This window comes from Pagrus pagrus, assembly GCF_965226575.1.
Source record: "Pagrus pagrus genome assembly, chromosome: 15".
Lineage (NCBI taxonomy): Eukaryota > Metazoa > Chordata > Actinopteri > Spariformes > Sparidae > Pagrus > Pagrus pagrus.
Window position 1 is genome coordinate 28721142 of NC_140199.1, and position 26520 is coordinate 28747661.

Here is a 26520-nt window from a genome sequence, read left to right on the forward strand (position 1 = left end):
TCTCTTCCATTCTTAAATCAGCATGTGTCAAAACTCATGAACTCTCTTCACAATAATTTTCTTACACTTCCATTGCCTTCTAATTGGCTGTTGTCTTTGGCATTTGGTAGCTGTATTTAATGATACCATCAACTCCACAGATAAAAAAAAATAACCTGTCAATGGTCTGACAAAGGATTAGTTTAATGAATTACAACTTTTGTTTGTGGTTTAATTCAGGGTTAGTAGCACATTCAGTTTTAAGTCAGTTATTGAAGCTTAAATAAATAAATTGCAGGATTTAAGGCTTGTGTCAATTTAAAGGTGCAGTCCATTTACCATTTACCAAAAGTCATGTATGTTTTGATGCACGTCATCTACTTTCTCTTTTTCTCCACATTCCCTGTATCATTTATCCAATTAAAATAGTCTAGGCATAGGCATAAAAATAGTCTGTAGCTGTAAAGGTCATCTTAATGAAGTGAGATAACCTTCAGGAAATTAATTATCAAGATAAACATGCTCACCTCTGGTTCCACCTTTGTGGGTTGAAGAACAAAGAGCTGCAGAGCTGTGAGGACACAGTCAATCAACTTCATGTAAGTCTTTCTAAAAGAATAGATCTTATTTAAAAAATTTATGAAACTATGTTCAACAAAATAAAAATATTAAGTTATAATTCTGTTTAAAGTGACTATTGTTAGTTTGGGTGTAAGAAAGAAATGTATCCGTACCTCCATCAAACAAAGCCAGGAAAGCCAGAATAAGGAAAGGAGCCGTCTTCCCGACAAACTCATACATCACACTGCCGAATGGGGGTCCAACTGTGGAGGACAAACTGGATGGTCAGTTTTGGAGAAATCAACATGCATTGCAGCCTAGAGATTTTTTCCCCCATACAAGACAGCTTCTATTCAATAGGTGTGGTTTTGAAGAATTTGTATAGAATGTATTTTATTTTTATAAATTCATTTGTGTACTAAAAATGTGAGAATAAAAGTCTACATGAAGTTTCATGAATTGGCTCCATTGAGCCTCAATCATTTGTCACTAGCTTAAGCTTACTGGTTTTAGAATGGAATGTGTCTTTGGTTGCAGCTTCACATTTTTGATTAGGTATTTTTTAATAGGCAAAGTCAATGTATTTAATTCACAGCAAACTGTTTATTTTCTTTTCCAAGCAAATATGGGTAAGTTTAGCTAATATTATTGCCAATACAGCTTTGGATAACATATTGTGGCTTTTTTTCTTATAAGGCACACTGAAAATTTAGCTGTGATTTCTATGGTATAATTTGCTTGCAAACATGTCTTAACAAATATGTTATTGTACAACAAGGACAATGCGTGTTTACATACCCAACACTCCCAATGCCAAACCTCCAAGGGCGACCCCAATGGCTTGACCTCTCTCCTCATCATCTGTATACACACTAGCAAGCATTCCCATCCCTGAAAACACACAGATGATATAATACAAACACAACTTGTTCATTCAAGACCGCTGTGCCCACATCTTAACAAAGACCTGGTTTCATCACAATATCCTGGATTAAGCTTTTGCACTTGATAGTTGGACTGTGTTCCCAAAGGCCATAAAACTCCAGTAGGATGAGGGGACGCGTCTGTTTTTACATCAATGATGCTTGTCAGTCAAACATGAACAGTGTTTCCCAGGTTCTTAATGTTAAGATGACAATGTCTGTCCAGGGAATTCACCAGTGATTTTGTTGCTGCTGGTCTTCCAGGTGCATATTTAAAAAAAAGTATCACAGGAACTGCATGAGGTCATCAGCAGTCACATGACAAAACAACCATACTGTATACTATTTATTATGGAATCAATATAGGGACACCTGTATTGTATCTGTTTATCACCATAACTGAATGAGTAAAAACATTTTATATGAATACATATAAATGTGCGAAAGTGTAAAAAAACGCAAAGATTTGCAGTTCACATCAAAGGTTTGAAAATTGCATAGCTATCTGTTTATGGGCTGTCCTCTCATGTCCACACACCCCTGGGTGCCCTGTATTCTGCTGGACAACCAGAGGGAGAGAGGGAGGTCAAGCCATTGGGGTCGCAGGAACAAGATAGATAGATAGATAACTTTATGAATCCCCAAGGGGAAATTAGGTAATTGGGTACAATGATGGCTGTCTTGAGGCAGGAGGGAACCCTAACCCTAACCCAAACTTTTTATCAGACATTCTTGATTAGAAACGACTAAATTAGTAAGAGTGGTGTCAAAAACTCAGCTTTTTCACAACAATGGTTTACTGAACCACAGTCCTGAGTCTTCGGGTTCCAACAAACTGACGAATGACAGAATACTGTCACCTGAGAGTTACTTTGTCACACAGACGCACAATTTACAAGCTAACTGGCCGACGGAGGGGGGTGCAGTGACGAGCCGTGACACTTCAAACAGTGGAGTACCTGAATTCAAGTCACTGCCCTCTGAGAAATGACAGTGGATGACAGCAGCTACTCTTCTTCTTTAACTTTATTAGGTTGCTTTTAATCATTTCTAAAGAAATTATTGTGCCCCCAGGAATGAGGATTTACATGCTCACAGTCTTTTTGAAATGTGGGTTCCAAGTCCTTGACTTGACACAAAAATCAAGGGGATGCTGCTGTGAATGCAACACTCACGAGACAGTGTGAGATCCAAAATAGCGGCCTCCAGCTGCTTGACTGCAAAACAAAGAACGTTTTCTCCTTGGACACAAAACCATTTTTACCTTTTCTGTTTTTTCTTCATCTTCCCTTTCACATTTTTAAAAACTGGAATATAACACCAACCTGGACCACCTGGAACAATATATCGGCAAGTGCATCGACAGACTGCACCATTAACACGTGATGGACAACACTACGACAACGGGCAAAGCTAACTCCACTCCCAGCTGCAAAAGATTCTGAAAGGGTTCGATCTCCAGCTCAGGTACACCACCATCCACATCTCTGAAACCACAATGGTGCACAGCAGTAGGCTACATTATCATTTCCACTGAAAATAACTTGCCGCCAGAATCGCTCTCATTGAGGTGCTGCATAGGGAATTTTAAGCACTGCCCCATAGCCTGGAATTCAGTCAAGTACAAATCGACAATCTCACTGAGGAAAACAAATTACCACAACATTCCATCAACACACTCACCACCCAGCTCACCTCTGTTCCCGCTGATTACAAAACCATGAAAGAAACCATCCTGGACTTACAAGCATGCAGTATGAGGGATAATCTAGTTTTCAACATTGCATCCTCTGAACAAACCACAGATTACCCGGAACAATCAGTCAAGGATTACATGATCAAGAAGCTCAAAATACTAACCGAGACCATCATCAATATAACATTTCACTGTGTACACGTTTGCGACAGAAAAACAACAACAACAACACTCATCCACGGCCAATCATCGCTTCGAGCACTTCAAACGAAAAGAACAGGTTCAACGTCAGGGCAGGCAGCTTAGAGGAACGGACTTCAGACTCAATGATCAATACATACAACTATGTGCAATAAGGAAAAAAACAAGAATCTCCGTGGACAAATTATACATAGATGGACAGTTGTACAGAAATAAGGTCATAACCATAATTCCTTCAATCTCTCAATGCACTCTCTCTCTCTCTCTCCCTCTGTCACATTGCCCACACATCAACATTAATGTCTGACTAACATTATTCCTTTTAAAATGTCATCACTAAAATTTGCAACTCGGAATATCTGCAGAATTGGTTCTCAGACAAAAAGAAAAAAAAATGTAATCACCTGACCAAACTACAAGCTAGGGCTAGTGTCTCATATGTGTTAGTATCACTAAGCAAATCAGTGACTTTGGTGTGGTAGTCCGCTGTGTTCAGCACTACAGTGCATCTCCCTTTGTATGCCGGCAATATGGTGATGTTCCAGTCTCTTTTGAGTGATGCCAGGGCCTTCCTTTCCTCTGTAGTGAGGTTGGAGGGGGGTGCTTTTGCATTAGCAAGAGCGGCTGATACCTTCAACCATAGCTGTTCTGCCTCTGTGTCTGCCAACTTGTTGTTTCTGATGGCTGATTCTGTCGCTGTGATGAGATCTACTACCGGTATCTGATCTGGAGTTACTGCAAAGTGCAGTCCTTTGGCAAGGACATCCTTCTCTGGTTGGGTGAGCTCTCTGTTGGACAAGTTTTTCACCCACTTCTCTTGTATGTCCGGATGTGCTCTGTTGTTGATGTCATTATTTCTCCAGGTGAGAGCTTCTGTTCTATGAGTTTTGCTTTGACATGCCTGTAATGTTTGGAGTTTTTGCCGTTCATTACCTTTAGTGTGTTGTGATGCCTGTGCCTTCTCAACACTCTTGAAGACATTTTCCAGGACATTGCTTGGTGGCAGTGATATTAGTTCCTCAAATGTTAAATTAATCTGTGACACTCTTTCACTGAGTAGCTGGTTTTGAGCCCTCTGAAGGATCCTTGTGGCCCTTTCATACTTCTGTACCAGTTGAAGGGCATTCCTCCCAAAATGGTAAGCTACATGTTGATGAAGGTTCTCAGTCATCCAGGTCATGGTAATTCTAAGTGCTGTATCATAGGCAACTGGATGTGTTTTCAGTTTCTTGAAGACTTCTTGTTTTACACATTCATAATAAGTTCTACTATGTCATGTCCATAATCCAATGAATTGGAGGTAATTAAATCAGTGAAGACCGGTGAAGTCTGCAGCCCAAGTTGACTCCCTGGAAGTCTGCAGAAAGTCTGCTTGAGGGCCCTTGCAAACTGGATGAATTGTGAGTTCGGACAGCCCTCAAGACTCGCGGCAAAGTCTGCGGGTCTGCAAGTGCGGTGAATTCCAGACATTTGGATGCAGCCAAAGAGAGAGGGGAACACTAGGACTTAAATACACAGGGAGTGATAACTTATAGAACACGGGTGAGGAGCAAAAGGGGTGGGAAAACAGTCAAAGAGAGGAGATGAAAAGCAAAACATGACACATGAGAACTGAACTTCGAAATAAAATAGGAAATAACAAAACCAAAAACTCAAACCATTACATGTTTGACTTATTCAAAACTTCATATGATTTTTTATTTAATTAACTGCTTCGTAAAGAAATTTTGATTGAGTTAATGTACCTCATTTCTAGATTTGCATCTTTGAAATAATATGGTATAAGCAACGATACATTCAACAAAGTTGTTGAATGATTTGGATGTTCAGCATGATGTCTTGGCTTATATCTTATCCTATGATGTTGGAGGCGATGTACAACTGAAGCTACTGAAAAAGAGCAATTCCTGCTGAGAATACCAAATTTAAACTCCCCACAATCAGCCCAACCTACTTTAAATCCTGAATTCAGTTATGCCAGCATGGTATAAAAAGTCAACCTGTTCACCAACCTCCATACAACATGTAGGCCCAAAAGAACAAGGAGAAGAACTTCAGGACTGCAGAAACACAACTATTACTGGAAGATGTGTGCTTTATCTCCAGCACTTGTTCAGAACTTTCAGTGGCTCTGGCCAAAGCACCCTGTTGGCCAAGGTCAAAAATTAAATTTGGGCTGACAACAAAGTGAGTGAATGCCACTGGGAGTGGCCAACATAGAACTGTTAAATAGGTTCGACTTCGGTGGAGAAACCTGAAGCAGAAAGCTAACAAGGGATCATGCAGAAGCGAAGAACCCCCATATTCAAAACAAGCACTCAAACGTGGTGAGTTTTCAGTCCTTGATATTATTGGAGGGGGGAGTTCCCAGGCACTTCGTCTGCCTGAGTGGGGTAATCAATTGATGAGTACCAGCCACTCAACCTCTCCTCAAGTGGCAAATTTGTGCTCCTCACACCCGTGGAGTTTGATCCTTGATGAGCCATGTGTATGACTAATGCCCCACCTGTGGAAGAGGTGCACAGCTCAGTGCCAATGCAACAAAAAGCAGAAGTAGCATGGTAACAACAAGGACTCTTAAGAAAAGCTGCTGAAAATGGAGACTGACAGGGCAGAGAAACAAATCCACCATGCTGAGGAGCAGCTGAAGCTGATCATGCTCCAGCAGCAAGAGACACAACTAAGAATACAGCTTTCAGAAAAGAGGCTAGTTCAGATGTATGAACTTAGTTCAGTCAATTGTTGAAGTTGTAACCTTATGGCCGAATAAGTACTTTGATGTTGTTGTTTTGCCTAATTAGATAATAGAAAGCACAATTTAACCTTCTAATTGCTGTATCGTAGGCAACTGGACTTGTTTCAGTTTCTTGAAGAAGTTTCACCTCTCATCCAAGAGGCTTCTTCAGTTCTAACTAACTGGAAGGGAGTTGGCAGGCTTTTAAACTCTGTGTGGGAGTGTCATCACAGAGTCGTTAAGGACACGTGTGAGCTCTGAGTTTCAGAGTAATTCTTGGTAGAATTACCATGACCTGGATGACTAAGAACCTTCATCAACACAAGTGAACCTTGTTTGGTGACCTCATTCCTGTTGCTTTTGCCAGCTTAGTGTGTGACCACAAACAAAAATATACGTGTGATGTTTTGGTACAAACAGGTTCCACTGCTAAAGTGTAACTACAGATTGAGAAATGCATTGTTATTATGTTTTACACTTAATAAATAAAATAATTCCAGTTTTCAGGGAAAAGTGGCCTACTAAAATTTTAAAAATGCTTTATATTTCTTTAATTACTTGGTTATGTAAGAACTATAACACTTTAACATTTAAAGGGAACATTACGTTTAGAGTTAGAATGTAATAAACATCTTGGGTAACAATATCTGTGAGAAGTGAAGACTTGGCAATTTGTCTGTCTACCTCAAATCCACCTCTGAGGTGTTTTTAAGCTTGGTTCAATAATGAATTTATTATAGGTCTTCTGAAAATGTGACCAAATCTTCTGGGTATACAGCAAAAATATACATACAGTAATTCTAATATTTGGTTAAATGTATTTTGGCCATTTTCACCTCAGTTAGGTGCTTTTGATAGCCATCCACAAGCTTCTGGTAGTCCTCTGGCTGAATTTTTAACCACCTCTTGACATTGGTGAAGTTCAATTAAATTTTTTGGCTTCCTGGCAGACGTGTTTCTTCAGCACAGTCCAAATGTTCTCCATGGGGTTCAAGTCAGGACTTTGTGAAGACTATTCCAAAACTTCTATTCTAGCCTGATGTAGCCATTCCTTTACCACTTTTGATGTGTGTTTGGGATCGTTGTCCTGTTGGAACACACAACTGCACCCAAGACCCAATCTTCTGGCTGATGCTTTTAGGTTTTCCTGGAGAAATTGGAGATGATCCTTATTCTTCATTATTCCATTTACTTCCTTTAGAGCAGCAGGTCTACTGGCAGCAAAACAGCCCCACAGCATAATACTACCAGCTCCATGCTTGACAGTAGGTAGGGTGTTCCTGGGGTTAAAGGCCTCACATTCACACCTCCAAACATATTGCTGCTCATTGTGGCCAAACAACTACATTTTTGTTCTATCTTACCACAGAGTTTTCCTCCAGATTTTTTTTTCTTTGTCCATGTAATCAACAGCGAACAGTCAGTTGTTTGCATTTTCTTCCTGATCGTGGCAGTGACACAACTGTGCCATGCACTTTATACTTACAAACAGTTGTTTGTACAGTTAATCTTGGGACCTGTAACTGCTTTGAAATGGCTCCAAGTGACTTTTCTGACTTGTTCAAATCAATAATGTGCTCTTCCAGATCAATGCTGAGCAACGTAGACTTCCCCATTGTAGTGTTTGTGACTGAGTCTAATGGGTGTATCAAACAAGCCCTATTAAAATGGGCCCAGAAAAGTCATCAGCAGTTATCAATCAGAATCACTCAGTGGAAGTTAAGAGGCCATGCTACAAAGAACATTTGATTCACACAACTTTCTATGATAATTTAAATTAATAATCAAATCATTAAAACGGTAACCACCACAACAGTATGTATATTTTTGAACCAGCAGATTTGGTCATATTTGTCTCTTTTATGAGATTTTTGTGCAGGTGTCAACACGGAGTGTTTTATTTTGAAAATTAACTGGATGTTACGTTGTTGTTTCGGTGTGTGACTTCCTGTCTGCTCTGTGCTGAATTGCTGCGTCGTGCTGCGGCATTCGCAAGAAATGGAAATCCTGCGTATCTGCTCCGGGAGGATCCAGACTGCCGGAGCTGGGACGGAGCAGATACGCAACGCAGCGGAGCCAGTGGAAGTTAACAGATAGACTAGAGTGAAACCTACCAGCTCTGCTGCCGTGGCGGAGCCGGACCAGACACATATCTGGTGAAATCTAGGAAAGTGTAAGTCCCAGGCAGACTAGCTGTGTGGAATAGTGGAGCACATCTTCAACATGAGCCTGAAGCTAGGGAGAGTGCCACAGCTATGGAAAACATCCTGTGTGGTACCAGTGCCAAAGCAGCAACACCCGAAAGGACCTTGGCAGCTACAGGCAGGTGGCACGGACATCGCACCCGATGAAGACTCTGGAGAGGCTGGTTCTTGTCCATCTCGGCCCCCTGGTGAGCCCATCAATGGACGTGCTTCAGTTTGCCTACCAGCCTGGCAGTCAGGGGTGGACCACCACCTATCATCTTGGATTCTGGACTACCTCACCAACCAACCACAGTATATGAGGGCACAGGACTGAGTCTGACATGGTCATCTGCAGCACAGGGGCCCTGCAGGAAACCGTCTTGGCTCCTTTCCTCTACACCCTCTACACTGCAGAATTTATGTACATCTCAGCCAACTGCCACCTGCAAAAGTTCTCTGACCACTCTGGAATTGTTGGCCTCATCACAGACGAGGATAACAGGGAGTACAGAGAACTGATCCAGGACTTTGTGGACTGGTGTCAGCAGAACCACCTCCAGATTATTCAGCATCAGCTGCTTCCTGTGATGCTTCCTGTGATGCCCACCTGGGACTTCCATGAGATCGAAAGCTGTTGTTTACTGTGTCTCTCTTCTTCCCCATCTATCTTAGCAGTTTATTCTTCGATTTCTGAGTCTTTTATAGTCCCACTGATTTTTGTACCGTAGCTAACGTAAGGCTTTTATAACTTGTATGTATTTTGTGGAACCGATCTTCTGTGACTGGGTAGTCTGTTGCTGCCCAGTTAGCTTTCCTCAACCTAGCCTAGCTCACTGTTTGACCTTTCACCGCAGTCATCACAGCCTCGATAAACAAGTGTTACGATGGCTTGTGCTGACTGTCTCTATTAGAGAGACGTGTCTGTGAGCTAGAGCAGCTTCTCTCTGTTAGAAACACGGGCACTGCAGATAGTGTCAGCCCCAGGCCTGATAGCAGGCCTGCTAGCCTTAGCACTAGCTCAGTCTCGCCAGCAGCTGCTTGGGAGAGGGCGCAGGAGAAAGTCACCGGTTGTGTGGCCTGGTCAGCAGTCACCCCTCCCGACTGCGAACCGGTTTTCTGTCCTTGCTAGCCCAGTTCTAAGTTCTGCTGGCTCGCGTGTCTCCCCAGCCCTCGCTGACAGGACTAAACTCCACACACTAGTGATAGGTGACTCCATTATCCGCAAAGTTAAGTTAGCGTCATCAGCCACTGTTTACTGTTTACCTGGGGCAAGAGCTTCCGACATAGAGGCTGATCTTAGGGTGCTGGCATCACACAGGGAGAAACAGGGAACCCAGGTACACAGCACCACAACCTACATCAACATTGTAATTCATGCTGTTGCAACAATATTCGTCAGAAGCAGTCTGAGATCACAAAAGATAGCCTAGCCAGGACTTTTCAGGCTGGTAGAAAGATGTGTCAGCATCGATTAGTTGTCTCTGGTCCTTTACCCCAGCGGGGTAATGATGAGACCTATAGTAGGCTTACAGCTATGAACCGCTGGCTGGCGCATCATTGTAGAGAGCAGGGATACAGGTTTGTGGATAACTGGACCTCTTTTGGGGTCACCGCCACCTTCTGAGAGCAGACAGCCTTCATCCTACTGGAGTCAGCACTGCTGTTTTGTCTTGCATAAGAAAATACCAAAGCTAATCACTATGGCATCATGTCAACCCTACCTGCATAGGCAGCCAAAACATAACACTACTACTAAAAGGTACCTTGTTCCAATTCCTAAAATATCTACCATGAGCTCCACTGAACGGCCTGTCACTGGAAACTGCATCTCCAATGAGCTTAAAACCCTCAAATTTGGCTTCATTAATATTAGATCACTGTCAACCAAAGCCTTACTGATTAATGATTTGATTACTGAGCATAAGCTGGACATTATTGGCTTATGTGAAACATGGCTGAAACCTAATACTTTTCTGCCATTAAATGAAGCCTCCCCTCATGACTATAACTATGCCCATGTTGCTCGGGCCTCTAAATGGAGGATGTCGTTCACTGTACAGACTGTAAAGCCCATTGAGGCAATGTGATTGTGATTTTGGGCTATATAAATAAAATCTGATTTGATTTGGTTTGATAAACAGGGGGAGGTGTTGCTCTAATCAACAAATCTATTTTCAGTTTCACCTCCAACCAGGATATTAAATTTACTTAATTTGAGGCTCTGGTTTTAAAACCATCTTCATCAAGTAGTAATGGCCTTGTCCAGGGAAAAGGCTTTCACCTGGTGGTAATCTACAGACCTCCAGGCCCCTACTCCCAATTCCTAGAAGAATTCAGTGAATTCCTTGCAGATCTTGTGACTCGTTCAGATAAGATCCTAATAATTGGGGATTTCAATATCCACTTAAATAAGCCTTCTGACACTCTAAATAAAGCTTTTCTGGGACTTCTTGATATTTCTGGCTTCATTCAGGTTGTTCATGAACCTACTCATTCAAGTGGTAACACTCTGGACTTGTGTGAGCCCTGAATGTCGCACCTTCTCTTCTGCTGTGTCGGACCATATTACATTTGGATGCGTCATTAGCCTGTCCTTGTACCAGTGTCACAAATATTTTTACTTCTCGCCATATCAGCCCAGCAATCATAGCGACACCTGTGGAAAATTCACTAATGAAGTTAACTCAGTACTTGTTTCACTCCTTGATTCTGTAGTACCGGTCTCTACCAAGACAAGATGACCAAAAAAATCTACTCCCTGGTTTACTGATGAAACCTGAGATCTCAAGCAGGCCTGCAGGAAAATGGAACGTACATGGTGAAAATCTAAATTGGACGTTTTTTATTTTGCATGGCGTGATAGCGTACTTAATTACAAAGTGCTCTTAATGCTGCTAGAACAGCACATTTCTCCATCCTAATAAACAATAATAAACACAACCCTAGATTTCTCTTCGACACCGTGGCTGAACTTACTCAAAAACCACAGTCTGTGAGCTGTGCACCCTTTAATGCAAATGATTTCTTAAATTTCGCTTGCAATAAAATTGACGAGATTAGAACCAAAATTAACACTTCATCTCTGGCTTCCTTATCAAAGTTGATTATAAAACATGCTTCTGCTGATTCTCAGTTAGGCTCAGCACTTAACACTTTTGAAAATATCTCTCTTGAGATATTGTCTAAACTAGTTTCATCCTCAAAACCAACTACCTGCATCCTGGACCCCCTTCCAGCAAAGCTGTTTAAATATCTATGGCCAGCACTGGGACCTACAATGTTAAATATTGTTAATTTATCACTCATGACCGGTGTTGTCCCGGCTAGTTTTAAGTCTGCTGTGGTTAAGCCTCTACTTAAGAAACCACATCTCGACCCAGGATCTCTTAATAATTACAGACCAGTATCCAACTTTCCCTTCTTCTCTAAAAGTCTTGGGAAAAGTTGTGTCCCAGTAACTTTAAGGCTGCCTTCTTAATAATAATCTCCTGGAACCTTTTCAATCAGCTTTCGGAGCCTGTCATCCCACCGAAACTGTCTTTACTAAAGTGGTAAATGACCTTCTACTTATTTGGACTCAAACTCTACCTCAGTGCTTCTGTTACTGGATCTCAGCAATGCATTTGATACCATAGATCATGGCATATTGTCAGACTGACTTGAAAGTCAATTTGGCATCTCTGGCGTGACTCTGGCTTGGCTAAAGTCTTACCTGTCCGAAAGAACACAATGTTTTTCTTACAATAGTACTACATCAATATTTACTGATGTACGTGCATCGTGCATCTTGGAATGTCTGGCAGACATCTCCACTTGGACAACTGCACACCACCTCAAGCTCAACCTTTATTAAACTGAACTCCTCTTCATCCCGGGGAAAGACTGCCCTTGCATGGATCTGTCAGTCACTGTCAAGGACGTCACAGTATCGCCTTCATCGACTGTGAGGAACCTGAGCATAATCCTTGACGACAGACTATCCTGCACCCCCAACATCACTGCGGTGGCCCGATCCTGCAGATTTGCCCTCTACAATTTCCACAGGATCCGGTCTTTCCTCACAAAGGACGCAACGCAACTCCTGGTCCAAGCGCTGTTCATCTCCCGCCTGGACTACTGCAACTCGCTCTTGGCTGGACTCCCAGTATCTGCGACCAAACCATTGCAGTGTATCCAGAACGCTGCAGCGCGCCTCGTTTTCAATCTATCCAAATTCTCCCATGTGACCCCCCTCCTCCGTGACCTCCACTGGCTTCCTGTTGCAGCCCGCATCAGATTCAAGACGATGGTACTGGCCTTCAAGGCTGTCAATGGAACTGCACCCATCTACCTCCAAACACTGGTCAGACCACACGCCCCAGTGCGAGTACTTCGCTCTACTACATCAGCTGGCCCGCTGGTACCACCATCGCTGAGAGCAAACAAAGGTCGCTCAGCAAAGTCGCAACTCCTCTCTGCTCTGCAGCCTCAGTGGTGGAACAAACTCCTGACCAATGTCAGGACAGCAGATCACTCGCTGTCTTCCGCAAAAGACTCAAGAACTCAGACTTCACCTCGACCCTGCATAGCATGACTCTAACTGCAGACGCTAACTGCATTTCGTTGTCTCTTTACCTGTACTGTGCACAATGACAATAAAGTTGAATCTAATCTTATTGTAAGTTGCTTTGGACAAAAGCATCTGCTAAATGCCCTAAATGTAAATGTATATGTAAGCGTGCTTTCTTTGATTCTCTAGACAATTTTATATAAGCAGCACTCAGCCTGCTAGCTTGACGGTAACCCATAATGGGAATTCACATAACGTGCATCACTACCGTGACAAAAGTACAAAAGTAGTTTACAAACGATCCGTTTCAATTCACATAACATAAAATGATATGCATGCTCATATTTACAGGTATATACAGTATTTAATATCCTCAGGAAATTAAATTATAACTCAATCTGCTGTTGTAGCACTATAACACTGAGCAGGCACAGCAAGCTCAAGGGGTCAAAACGCAAACTAAAAATCCTCAATAAGTTTAAAATACAGCCACCACTGGTGGAGACGTTGTGTGCCATTAGAGGGCAGCACGTATACATACATCTAGATGTTTTCTATTATATGTATTCTAGCAACACCAAGGTAATGAGCAGTAACAGATAACTGTAGCAGCTTACTTCAAAAAGTATTTTATTTGCCAGATTTATATGCACTATAGCAAGATGCTACTGAAATAAAACTTAGAACAACTGACTGACATGTGATGTGCATTGTTACTGGAAATATGACTCATGTTATATTGTCTCTAGAAGTGAGTGATTCAACTAGTTTGAATTTAAATTACTTTTAAATTTAAATTAAATTAACATGTTATGTTACTTTTATAGGTTGGGTACTGATATTGAATTCTACCCTGGTTTCGGCCTGGCATCAGTTCATCATTCCAGCATTCCACATCCCTGATCACAAAAACTCAATTGCTGATGCACTCTCTCGTTATCATTTCAGAAATTCAGACAATAAGCACCAGCCTCCATCCCTCTTCCAACTCCAGTCCCGTTGTTTTCAGCAACCATCTTCAACTGTCTTTATAGCTGGAACATTTGGTCACCTCTTTGCAAGACGCCATCCTCAGCAGAATTGCTCTGCGTACCCTCTCATTTTATCTGACCGGATGGAATATATTCAAAGCATCCCTCTCCCATTCCCCTTACTCGATGTGTTAAGCTCCTCTGGTTTCATCACATGTGCTGATTCCGTCCTCAAGATTAAATCCTCCACTATACATGTCTACCAGGCCCGTGCAGAGACCTTTGGAGGGGCAGGTGCTCAAGAAAAAAAAAAAGGCATAAAAACTATATATATATATATATATATACACACATATATATATATCCTTACTGAGGGAGCTGCTCTACCAGGTGAGCTATACATCAGCCATAATGCTGTGATGTGTCTACCGTCTTTAAGAGTTGCCGGCGGTAAAACAGCTGGCCCCAACCGACTTTTATCTTGATCACATCAGCAGGACTGCATCTTCACGCAGCGGTCGCAGTCACCTTGGTCGTTGTGGCATTTTCCCTACATCCCCCTATGGCCAGACCGTCACTACTCCCGTTTCATAGCGTAAATGCAATATTGTTGCTGTAACGTGCGATCTGTCGGATTTTGGGCCAAGCCCATCTCTCGTTGCGGCGGGGGATGATGTTACCAAGGGGAGCCAGGTCATTTCATTTAGGCTACATAAATTATTATTATTATTTGTTAAATGTTATTCTTTAAGGGCTACTGACAGGCCTTCACACAAACACACACACACGCAAAAAATAAATAAATAAATAGCACCGACAAAAGGGCACTTTGGGCATCAAGGAGCAAAGGGGCAGGTGCTTCAGCACCCTCCGTCCCCCCCTCTGCACGTGCCTGATGTCTACATCAGAGGAATTAACTTCCCTGTAAAACTGTCCTCAGGGACACCATGTTCAGCCTCAACCCATTCACATATGAGCATGTTAATCAAAGGTCTTGAGTGAGGTCATGCGGTCTATGCTCTAGATATTGGAAATTTGAATCTACACTAATCTACAGACATTCAAATCGCTCTGAATTTGAATAATCTAATATTGGATGGTCCTGAGATCCATCTTTAAATATACAATATGCTTTTTCTTGTGGAAGCGTGTGTGGGTTTGAAATTAACACCCCCCAAGTGTCAAATGTGTGTAGATTTTATGTTCGGCGAGTAAATCTGCAAAGGCTACCTGCCATACTGACAGCAAATGTGTGTACCAAAACAGTCTTCTGAGAGTCTTCACTTGATTTTGGTGTCATTTTTGGTTGTGCTTCCTCTGTCCTCTGTTGTCTGTCTATGTCAGAGTTTCACACACAGCACAGAAAGAGGAACTTCATGGTGCCACAGAAATCTATAATCGAATGGCCACGAAGGAAAGTTTCTATCTTTACTTATATTTCTTAGTTGAAGTATATGGGCCTAAATCTGTCTTTATTACTTTATTGTTCTTTGACTATGCAATTGTTTTAATTAGATGCTAAAATATAAGTGAGTATAAACATTAAGATTTTTTTATAATCGACCAGGTTAGAGGGTTCCTGACACAATAGAGTGGTGCAGTTTGTAGTCCTAAAACCCCGAAATCGGTTAGCAATTATCAAATTACCTGTTCCCTTATCTCAAAGTCTGTGAATTTTTTTAATTGGTTTTCAGTTAAATGTGTGAAAAAAAGGTTGTTTACACGTTTTATTCTCCAACATAAAATCTATCATTAAATGTCACACAGTTTAATTATTAAGCTCTTCCATGTATTAAAAACGGTTAGCGGTTGCTAACAAGTGTCTAAATGAGACTGCAGAGGTTGGCGGGGACATGAAACGTCATCACAGCAAACACAGAGACTCATCCACTCACTAGTCTTTACAGGCCCACTTTAGTTACAAACTATTCTAACTCTGACTCTACAACTTGTACATTGATCAGTTTGTAGAAAACCTGTATAGTAATTGTGAAGTAAGACGCTTAGTGGTGGTGAAGTTTAAGTCATGTGACCGTGATGTAGTGTGTTTATAGCCTGTTTATAACCTAAGCTTTTTACTGCTACAGATTTAATTTACACTTCAGAAATTGGTGTTCATCTGTGAAGATTATCTTGATGAACAAAATGTGTAAGTATCATAAACTTTTCTTTGACACAGAGATTTTCTAAAATCCAGTTCAAAAATCCCATAGGCTTTTTGTTGAGGGAACCAGGGCAATGCTAACTTCTGGGTTAGCCTAGAAAAATACGTCATCTCACACCACTCTTAATTTACAGCATTTTGTAACTGAGATACCCCTTGCTAAATCAATATTGAATCAAATTGGAAATCGAATCGAATTGTTATGGGAAATCAATTCTATTTTGGATTGATGCTTGACTGTTATTATACAAACAACAGTATACCAACATTAAAGTCCCATGTGAAGAGGAATCAATGCATGTAGTTATTTTCTTTAATACTTTTGTGCCATCAAAGAAAGTGACTTGCCTCCCTCCTAGGACCCCTATTAATCTTCACCTCACATTTCAGGTACAAATAACTCATAATGCAAGATCCAATACTCATTTAGCTTCAGATGTATTCCGATAAACTGAATAGTGGATGGTTGAATAGACTGACTGGATATGAGCATCAAATCACAACAGGGAGAAGGGGGCTTACCAGCCACAGATGAGCAGGAGGAGCCTACACCTTGAAGTGATCTGGCCAAAAACAGCAGAGCGTAGCTCGAAGAGAAGGCGAACACTTCACAAGAGTGAGAACAACAGAAATATAGAAAAAAGAAACATCAGGCATGATGCAAGCATTCTGATTCTTTGTGATAATAAAGACATGTTGGCTGAACTTACTGATAGTAGAGATGAACATGATACAGAAGCCAGCGAATATGGGAAGCTGGTATCCTATTCTAAAGGGACAAAAAAGAGGCAGACACAATGCGAACATTACATTTATACAGTATCATATAAGTAAAGATGTCCACACAAATATACATGAAAAAATGTCTTGATTCTTTTTAAATGTATTATTTTCAGCATATTGTCTTCTAAAGCAGTGAGATCTAAAAAATGTTGTAAATGGTGAGCACTGTTGAGTATTTAAATGGAAAATTCTTCATATATTGTTGCTATGGTCTCCAGGACAAGTATGGAGGATGCAGGAGGAAGATGCAACTTCATCAAAAGTTCTACATCAGTTAAATCTGACCGACAACTTATTGTCTTTAGAAACGCATGTTGGTTCACGTGACACAGGACGTCTCATTTTTCTTAAAACATGTCGGTGGGCGGAACCAAGGGCGTAAGTTTGCATAGGCACGATAGGGACAAGTCACAACCAAAGTTTGGGAAAGACAGAGTTGTCCCTACCAATATTTTGATATATTTTAATATAACAATTTTTTTTTTACATAATGCATTGAATATAATATTTTTCGCAAACTCATTCGTAGCATTAAGCATATGTAGAGAACTATTTTTCCGACGTGCCCTCTCATCGCAATTTTCAGTGTAACCTGCAAGGCAACAAGTTTAGATATGCTGCCTTTTGATTGGCTGAAGGGTTGTCATGTTCTCAGCACATGAAGGTATCAAAGCCCCTCTCGTCACCTCTCGTGAAGAAGACGCGCTGTGTGGCAGAGTTGCTGCAAGATAGCTGGACTGACGGTAAGATATCAGGCTGGCTGTTGCAGACTGTGCTGACGTAATTACACCAGGAAATCATGAAAGTAAATCCTCACAACATTTTTACCTGTGTTTCTGCTTTGTAGATAGAAAATGCCACCGAAAAAGAAAACAGACATCCGAAGCTATTTCACCACCCAGAGAGTAAGTACTAGCCTAGCTGCTAGGCTGCTGTTAGTTAGCTAACTACCCACACAATGCAAGCCTCCTAGCCTAACAATTACACTCATTCTACTATGGAAAAGTGTTATTAAGGTGTTAGTGTAGTGAACATAGGTTGGTATTAAAGCTAACTGACTGTGGGTTCTGTAATGTTTGCCGGTCGATTTGAAGACAAGTGGATGCGGTCCCACACAAATGCAAACATGCTAGGCTAGCGTAATATCACCAGTCTTCTGCTGTGTAAAACATAACTGGTGTTAAGTATAAGCTTCGAGGGTAGTAATAAAGCTAACTGTGTCCCCTCTAGTCTTTCAACCAATGTTAGCAATTACAAGGGTTAAACTAGTGCAGGGGTCTCCAACACGGGGCTCGTGAGCTACCGGTAGCTCACAGGCCCTCAATAAATAGCTCGCCATGCAAATCCAAAATATAAAAAATTAAAAGAAAGAAAATAAAAAGAATCTACCCTATGCATAAACGAAACCTCACTCATAGCGAACTCTATCTACTTACTACAACTCTAGATCTATCTATAAACCATCCCCCTCCCCCACCCCACAATGAATATCGACCAATCACGTTTGCGTAACAGTAACGCAAGCCGGCGGCTAATGCTAATATATCCAAGCCGAACGTAAACGCGAGTAACAAACAAATGAGGATTTTATTTTTACGTGACTGAAGCTGACATACAAGATAAACAATGAGTGAGGCAGGGCCATCAAAGAAAAAACAGAAGGCGTACTATTTCCATCAAGAGTGGGAGACTGACTATTTCTTCACATGTGTGAAAGACAGGTGTGTGTGCTTGATTTGCGGGACGAGCGTTGCAGTTGGGAAGAAAAGCAGTGTGGAGCGGCACTTCACCACACTTCATAAGAAGTTTGACCGTGATCTTCCTTCTGGCAGCAGCCTGCGGTCAGCTAAGGTGAGCGAGCTGAAAGTGGGATTGCAACGGCAGCACTCATTCACAAAACCAGTGAAGGGAGCTGAAGCTACAGCCGAAGCGTCATTCAAAGTGGCCCGTCGTTTAGCAAAGAAAAAAAAACCTTTTACAGATGGGGATTTTGTCAAGGATGCAATGACTCTCGTGGCTGATTCTTTGTTCAAAGACCACAAAAATGGCCCTGAAATCCTGTCTGCTATATCAGAGGTGCATTTAGGTGCGAATACCATGGCAAGGAGAATTTCTGCGCTCTCAGAGGATGCAAAGGGGCAGTTGGAACATGACATAGGCACATGCAAATGGTTTTCAATACAGTGTGATGAATCAGTGGACTCAAGCGACACTGCTCAGTTGGCAGTTTTCATAAGAATGGTGTTTGAAGACTCGTTTTTGAACTGTCATTGCATCATCCACCAACAGTCCATTTGTGCCAAAGTCATGGGGTTTGATCATGTCATGACACCTGTCATAAAGATAATAAATTCTATTCGAGCACAGGCCAAACAACATCGAAGTTTCAAGTTATTTTTGGAAAAACTATCATCAGAATATGGCGATCTTTTGCTGCATACAGAAATCAGATGGCTTAGCAGAGGAAAAGTCCTGCATCATTTTTTAGCAATTCTGACAGAGATCAACGCTTTCATGAAAGCAAGAAATGAGGATACAACTCTGCTGTCTGACACTGAATGGCTACTGGACCTGGCATTTCTAGCAGATGTGACAGAGAAATTAAACAACCTGAACTGCGAATTGCAAGGCAAGGGGAAGACAATCAGTGACATGATTAGTGCTGTCAAGGTTTTCAAGGCAAAACTGGGCCTGTTTCTCCAGCAAGTGAAGAAAAGGAAGATGCAGCACTTCCCCTCTGTGCACAAAATGCTGGAAGAAAATTATGCTGCATCTGGGGCCATGGACATCCAGAAATACATAGACCTCTTGACCAGGCTGGGTGAAGAGTTTGAGAGCAGATTCACAGACTTAGTGAGGTTGGAGCCCTGTGCCACATTTATTTCAACCCCCTTCATGGATGTTGACATATCTGACATTTCTGAACAGATGGGTGAGGTGTTCAGTCTCAGTGCTGTTGATTTGGAGATGGAAATTCTCAGTCTGCAAAATGACATCCAGTTGAAGTCGCATAAGTCTGCTGCTGATTTCTCGAAACTTGTGGATGCAAAGAAGTACCCCAACACAGGAGCCATGAAATGTGCTACCCTGTTTGGCTCAACATACCTGTGTGAATCTGCCTTTTCTAACATGAACTTTATCAAGTCCAAGTTCCGAACTTGTCTCACTGAACCTCTCGGGACACACACCAGATTACAATGCCCAGGTCGACAGCATGCAGTGTCAGAAATCTCATTAAAGGTAAGCATATAATAATATTAAAATGTGCTAATATACATTGCAAAAACAAAACAAAAATAAGGGGAGTAGAAGTAGACGCGACTTGTTTTATTTTTTGAAAGTAGCTCTCATCCTAAAAAAGGTTGGAGACCCCTGAACTAGTGAGTAACTGGATGAGCATTGCAGTTCTTTGTTTTAGGATGCCTTGCAGTTGTAACCTATGAATCTCATCATCATGCTGGTTATTTTGAAAATAAATGGATTGGATTTGCATAATTAAAGGTGTCAAGATGTTATTCTTCAAATGTTACCCAAATGTTCTTTCTTATAAGTTTGATATGTGTAATGGATATAAAGATGACATTTTATTCATTGATGCATTATTTTGAAATACATTCAGGAAACTCAGAAATCCAGTACAGATGTAGTGCAGGCTGAGGAAGCAGCAACTGGACTGTCAGGACTTCAGGTAAGGTCTTAAAATGGTTCTGTGATGAGATATCAGCAATGAAAGTGAAGGATGTTTGGGTTTTATTGTACCTTATATGAGCATTTTTTTATCATGAGTTGTTTTTTTCTCTCTTTTTTTGAATGACAAAGTTGGTTCCATAAAGCCTAAACCTTGGCTATTCCCTTAATATACAAAAGTTCTTTCTAATGAGTTAAATAAGTGTAATGCATATAAAGATTACATTTTATTCATTGATGCATTATTTTGAAATATGTTCAAATAAGGCAACAAAAATTAGCCAATACCTCTCACCTGTTCTCTCAGCTGCTCCTCATCACCAATCAGCCCAGTATACCTACCAGACACTCATTGCCAGATTGTTCTTCCCCTATTATGCAAGACTCTCCAGCACTTGTCTCTGGACTGATTTCCTGCTGCCAACCCTGCCTGCCTCTAACCAACCCATATTGTCTGACCCCCGTTAAACTCATCTGCCTCCTGGCCCCAGCTTTGAGATTTTCGGCTACCTCTTTGGATACTGTTTTGCCTGTGGCTGCCTGGCGAAGCCTTTCCACCACCATGACACAGAGTGAGTTTTCCAGTCCTGTGGCTTCCTGTGGCTCAGACACTCTCTACGTTGCCACGCTTGCTATTGTGTTTGTGCACAATGTGAATATCCATCTACTGGCTTCCGCCTTCACGCCTGCTCACCCCTGTCTGGTACTTTAGCCTTCGTTGTACTGAATTGTAAGTGTGTTTGGGCTAATCTATGACGCACTCAGCAGATCCCTGCCTGATTCAGCCTGCTTTATCAGCGTCCCCTCCAGAGACATATCAAAGAGACATTGTTGTTATTATGATCATCTTGCTTTATTACTGCTGAATCTGGTCATTAAAACTGCATCTCAACTATTCATGTTACCCGCATCCTGCAATTGGGTCCATACACAGTCCCTTACACCTTATCTGTTTATAAACTTCGATTTAATACCTTCTCCCTTGGATTCGTTTGTGCTGGACTGCTTTCCTGGTTTTGACCCTTGCTGACCGAAACCTCCTATAAGCCATTTGTTTGCATCAAAATGACTGAACTGCACCTGTGTCTGCATCCTTGTGTTCTCTGGTGTGACACACATTCTTGCCAGTTACAGTTGTTGGCCTGACATTTTAACCATCACACTGGAGGAGGATTACAACATCTTTTGTCATTAAAAAGCTGAAAGCTGCTGTGCACATCAGAGTTGTTGTATTCCCCCGCCTGACATGCTTGACTTGCCTTGTATTGTCCTCTGTCAGGAGAGAAGGTGACTAAGAACCAGTAATGGGAATATGTTCTTTGCCTCAATTACAGCATATCTGAGTGCCCTTCTGAGACACTAAATACAGGCTTTGTAGTGAGAGCCAGTGATGTTTGAGCTTTTACACTTCTCTCTCCCTTCAACATTTATCACATATTCTGTTCTATTACTCTTAAAGTTAGTTTGTGAAGTTAAATAATCTAATTGTAAAACTTCTGATATATGGTACAGTAGCAACTTTGAGATGAAGGGAGACTTATTTTTCCAAACTAGAAGAATGCATTTCCAGCAAAGTATGTTACTTAGTAATTACTACTTTTTTAAAAGATTTAATTGAGGTACATCGGGCATATTGTTTAACCTGTTAAGCCAAAGCAGAGCCCAATTTTTTATTTTTTGTTTATTTTTTTGAGCACCGCTGGTAACATATGTGAAATGTATAATTTGGTATCGAGGAATTTTAAATGGTGCCAAAATGGCAGATTTTGGAAATTGTGCCTGAGTGCTCTGTACTAAAACTTCTCCAATTTTTGTTCTGATTTCTTTTATTAGCATAAAAGTTGGCAGAGGTAATGTTCAGATGTTTTGCTATGGTTTGCTAGAGATTTGGAGCTGCATCATTCCTCACAGATATTCATTCTAAATTAGTAATACAAAAAATATATATATATTTAATGCTGTTTGACAACTTAATTAACTTGGACCCAGTGACCTATATACTTATACATCTGAACAAATATTTCAAGTGTTCCTTTTATTATGATACCTTGATTCTCAAATAGACCTTGTAATAGTTGCAGATATACACTCTGTTAATTATTGAGCAAAATAGAGGCTAGTTCTGCAGTCTGTATTAATACTGTGTCCTGCTCAGAGGCACAGGAACCATTTCTATGGGAACAATGAAACTAATTTGCCTCTCATTCATTGTCTGATTTTTTAAATAATCATTTAACAACTAAATGTGATTATGGTGTCTTTTGAACACTGACAACTATTTCAATCTGCCTGCCACTTGCGACAGCCTACCAGTCAAGTCTCCACTGCTGTGCTGCTACCATACAGCCAGTCTGCCCTTTGCCAGTAACCAGTGCTGTAATGAACCCTTTTCCTTTGAGTGAATCTAATATACTGCTAATAAACATTGTATCTCAACAACGATTCACGCTCCTGTGATTTTTCTTACACATAATAAGTATGATCATCCATCCTTTATCAGATTGTGGTTTAAACTTCTCACAATACAAATTGTTTGGCAGGAAACTGCAGCCACTCACTCCTCTTCGTCTTCCAATCTGGTCATTTCTGGTGGCCACAAAAAATGCACAAGGCCCTAACTAGTGTTAGGTTTGTCCATTCTGGGCTACTTTAGACACATGGCTGTACAACATGGCGACCTCCATGAAGGGAGACCCGCTCCGTATGTAGATATAAACGGCTCATTCTAAGGTAATGAAAACACAACTCTTATTTTCGGGTGATTATACAGCAATTTAAACTTACTTAGGATTATTATATTCCATTTCTGCCAAGTCTGTTCTGCTACAGATGAAGCCTCTTAAAACTTCCTGTTCCTCCTTGACGAGGCCCTAACCGTTCTGTGACAGGTTGTGCTCAGACCTGGAAGAGTGATGGCGTAGTGAACGTGGGGCCGAATCATAACACCCCTAAGCACCATGTGTGAAAACCAGTTTCAATGGTTTATCTATCCACCAGGCGGAGCAGTGATGATGGAAGCTGAAGCATTACTTCAGTGTGAAGTCAGCTGAACTGACTGTATCATAAGCACACAGTATTTGACGTGTGTGAGAGAGTGTCAGAGCATATCTAATGATTATTAGGCAACCATATAATGAGGTCATCAATATTATGCTTCAGCAGTACTGCATGAAAGTGAATGTAATATGGCCGTGGAATTAGTGATTTAACAGGAAGGAAAAAACTGCGTGTGCAGCACTTGTCTGAGCGGCTGACTTTGTCTTCTGTGGTACCAGGACAAACTATTATAGTGTATGAGCCGCTTTCTTGTTTGTTATTGCAGTTACATAAATGTAATGTCTCATGCTGTTGATTACTACGCCATCAGGTGCGTGCGGAAATCCGAGAGCAAACGTGTTTTTTTTCTGCCACAGTGAAAATGTTAATTTTGAAAGGCTAAACGCCAACAAGCTGAATATTTTGTTCGGTTAAAACATGTTGTGGATTTTGGAAATGATTATTTATTATATTATTATTATTAATATTACTATTATTATTATTATTATTATTATCGATCTTTTTTCAATACATTTTGTCTTTTGGACTTTTCAAGTGCTCTGAAATTATTAGAAATGTTCGGATTACAGGAGTCAGAAGCAACTTACGCAAAACAAAACCATGACAAAAAGATTTGCTCTTTTTTTCTGTATTTCCACAAATGTGGAAGCAATTTTTGGTGAAGCGATGATGATATCTAGTCTCTGTTGAGTCCACCTTGAATGCTCCAGAGATCGTGGGATTTCTAAATTCTGCACATATAAACACAGAAATGCTTAACCAGGTCGAGGTTGTTATAACTAAAATACCTGCTGAGGAATATTTTCCATGTGACGTAACCTCATAGTGTTAAAAATTTCAGAAGCTGAAATGTATTGAAAAAATAGCTATGTAATCATTTCCAAATCCACAACATGTTTTTACCTAACGAAATATTCTGCTTCAATATGTGTTTAATCACAAAAAAACAAAAAACAGTTTGCTCTCAGATTTCTGCACACACCTGACAGCGTGGTCCAACAGTAATCTAACAGCATGAGAAATTAAATTTATATAACTACAATAACAAACAAGAAAAAAAAACTTTTTCAGATCTTACACTAAAATAGTTTGTCCCGTTGTTGTTAAATCATTAGTTCCCCGGCCATATTACTTCACTTCAATGCATGAATGAGCATTGTTTGAAAAACAAAAAGCTAAAGCATACTATTGATGACCTCGTGATATGATAGATAATCTTTAAATATGCTCAGTCTGTGATCATATTTGTATTTGGTTTGACTATTTCACTGGGTGTGGATGGATACAAGATGCATGAACTATTAAGCTGAGGTGACACATTTCAGCAGAAATGATTGTCATTGCGATGTGTAATTTTTCTGATATTTTTATCAGAAATTCCTCACGCAGTGGCGGGTGATAAGAGATACAATCAGTTTCTAAAAGTGTGTTCACAAACATCCTCTGCATATCTTGGGAGGTGACAGAGGCCTAACACATCATTAGCATTACAGTGCATCTTTTTGTTCTTATTCAATGGACATCCCAACAGGTCTCCCAGCCCCCCACGCTCATCTGGCGACTGCAGGGCTGTTGAATCAACTAGAGAATTTTGTCGCGCATTTTGTCAGCGTGCGTCCACAGACACAAAGAGCACAGATAGCTCTAGAGAGCAAGTGCCACAGCGCAACACCATTCTCATATAGACTGTTTCCCTATAAACCTCACTTTGACTATGATATTCAGTTTGCCACCAGGATGGATTTTTCCCGGGAAAAAAGAAAATGGCAAAAAGGAAGCATATTTGACATTGCGAAACCAAAACAGGAAGTGGCATTGTTTTCTCAGGTTTCTATCCTCGGGTAACAGTGGAACAACAAGAGTAAGGCTGGTTTCAGACCAAATCTGGTGCTGGCTGCAGGAGGTTCTGTGAAAAAAAATGCAGCCAACTTTTTTGATTGATCATTTTTAATTCATGCCAATTAACCACAATTTCAGATACTTTAGGCTAATCAGTTAGGTAACAACTAAAAAAAGATGGCAAGTTATTTAAGTGTGTTCCGGTGGTTCAATAAAATATAACAAAAATACAAAATATACTAATTTACAGTTGATGGTGCTTTCTGTAAGATCTGGACATAATTTAAGTTTAAAACATTCAAAAAATGAACTAACCCTATCAACAGAGTGTAAAAAATGAGCACTTCTGGCATTATGTCCAAGATGCCTTTGTACTGTATTGCTGCTAAGCAGCCAAGAGTGGGCTGTCCCTCTAGTGTGCCACAGGACAGGACGAAGAAGTCGGCCAGGAGGGAACTATCGCAGAGAAGTTAACAGCCTCAGTAAGTTAGTAAGAAAAACAACTTTTGTCATCATCTCAATCAACAGCTCCTGAAAAGAAACCACACCCGCAGCTGAGAAAAGAAGCAACGTAAAAGAAACTAAACAGGAGTACATTATGTAGAGGCTTTCTAACACTGGAGACAGCTGTAGGCGAGTAAAAAAATTTACACATTTCTTTCTTTTCTTTTAACATCTAACGCTGTCTGTTTACTGAAACATATCTTTAGTTAACTAATGACAACACAAACTGTAACAGTTAGCATGATGTGACTGTTTTCTTGTTACTGTGGTATCGCTCAAGCTGAGCCAAGTGAGCTATAATGTAAGTGTAACTGTATACACAAACTCTACACGTGAAGATCATAAGATAGCTGTCTTATTTTGACCAGCTGTAATTTTTGCTCTGCTGTCAGTTATGAGTTGCCTTACAAGGTTTATTACATGTGTCTCGGTGCAGCAATGTATGTTAGATATTGTGTACAGTCAGTACAGCCTGATCACATCCCTGTTCACACTGTATGTATCTGAGCCCGATAACATCACTGTTCACACTGTATATATCTGAGCCTGATCACATCCCTGTTCACACTGTATATATCTGAGCCCGATAACATCACTGTTCACACTGTATATATCTGAGCCCGATAACATCACTGTTCACACGGTATATATCTGATCACATCACTGTTTACCCTGTATATATTCAG

At 40.8% G+C, this 26520-nt stretch overlaps 1 protein-coding gene across 1 annotated transcript in view; it reads right to left on the minus strand.

Moving 5' to 3' along the window:
• The window catches only part of slc18a2 (solute carrier family 18 member 2), a 99494-nt gene that overhangs the window by 45064 nt on the left and 27910 nt on the right, over window positions 1-26520 (minus strand). The window contains exons 4-8 of the mRNA XM_084376104.1: window positions 16675-16733; window positions 16487-16570; window positions 1339-1431; window positions 714-803; window positions 507-550 (exon numbers count right to left, since the gene is read on the minus strand). Of these exons, the coding sequence (XP_084232230.1) occupies window positions 507-550; window positions 714-803; window positions 1339-1431; window positions 16487-16570; window positions 16675-16733 (370 nt within the window). The remainder of the gene's footprint in view (window positions 1-506; window positions 551-713; window positions 804-1338; window positions 1432-16486; window positions 16571-16674; window positions 16734-26520) is intronic.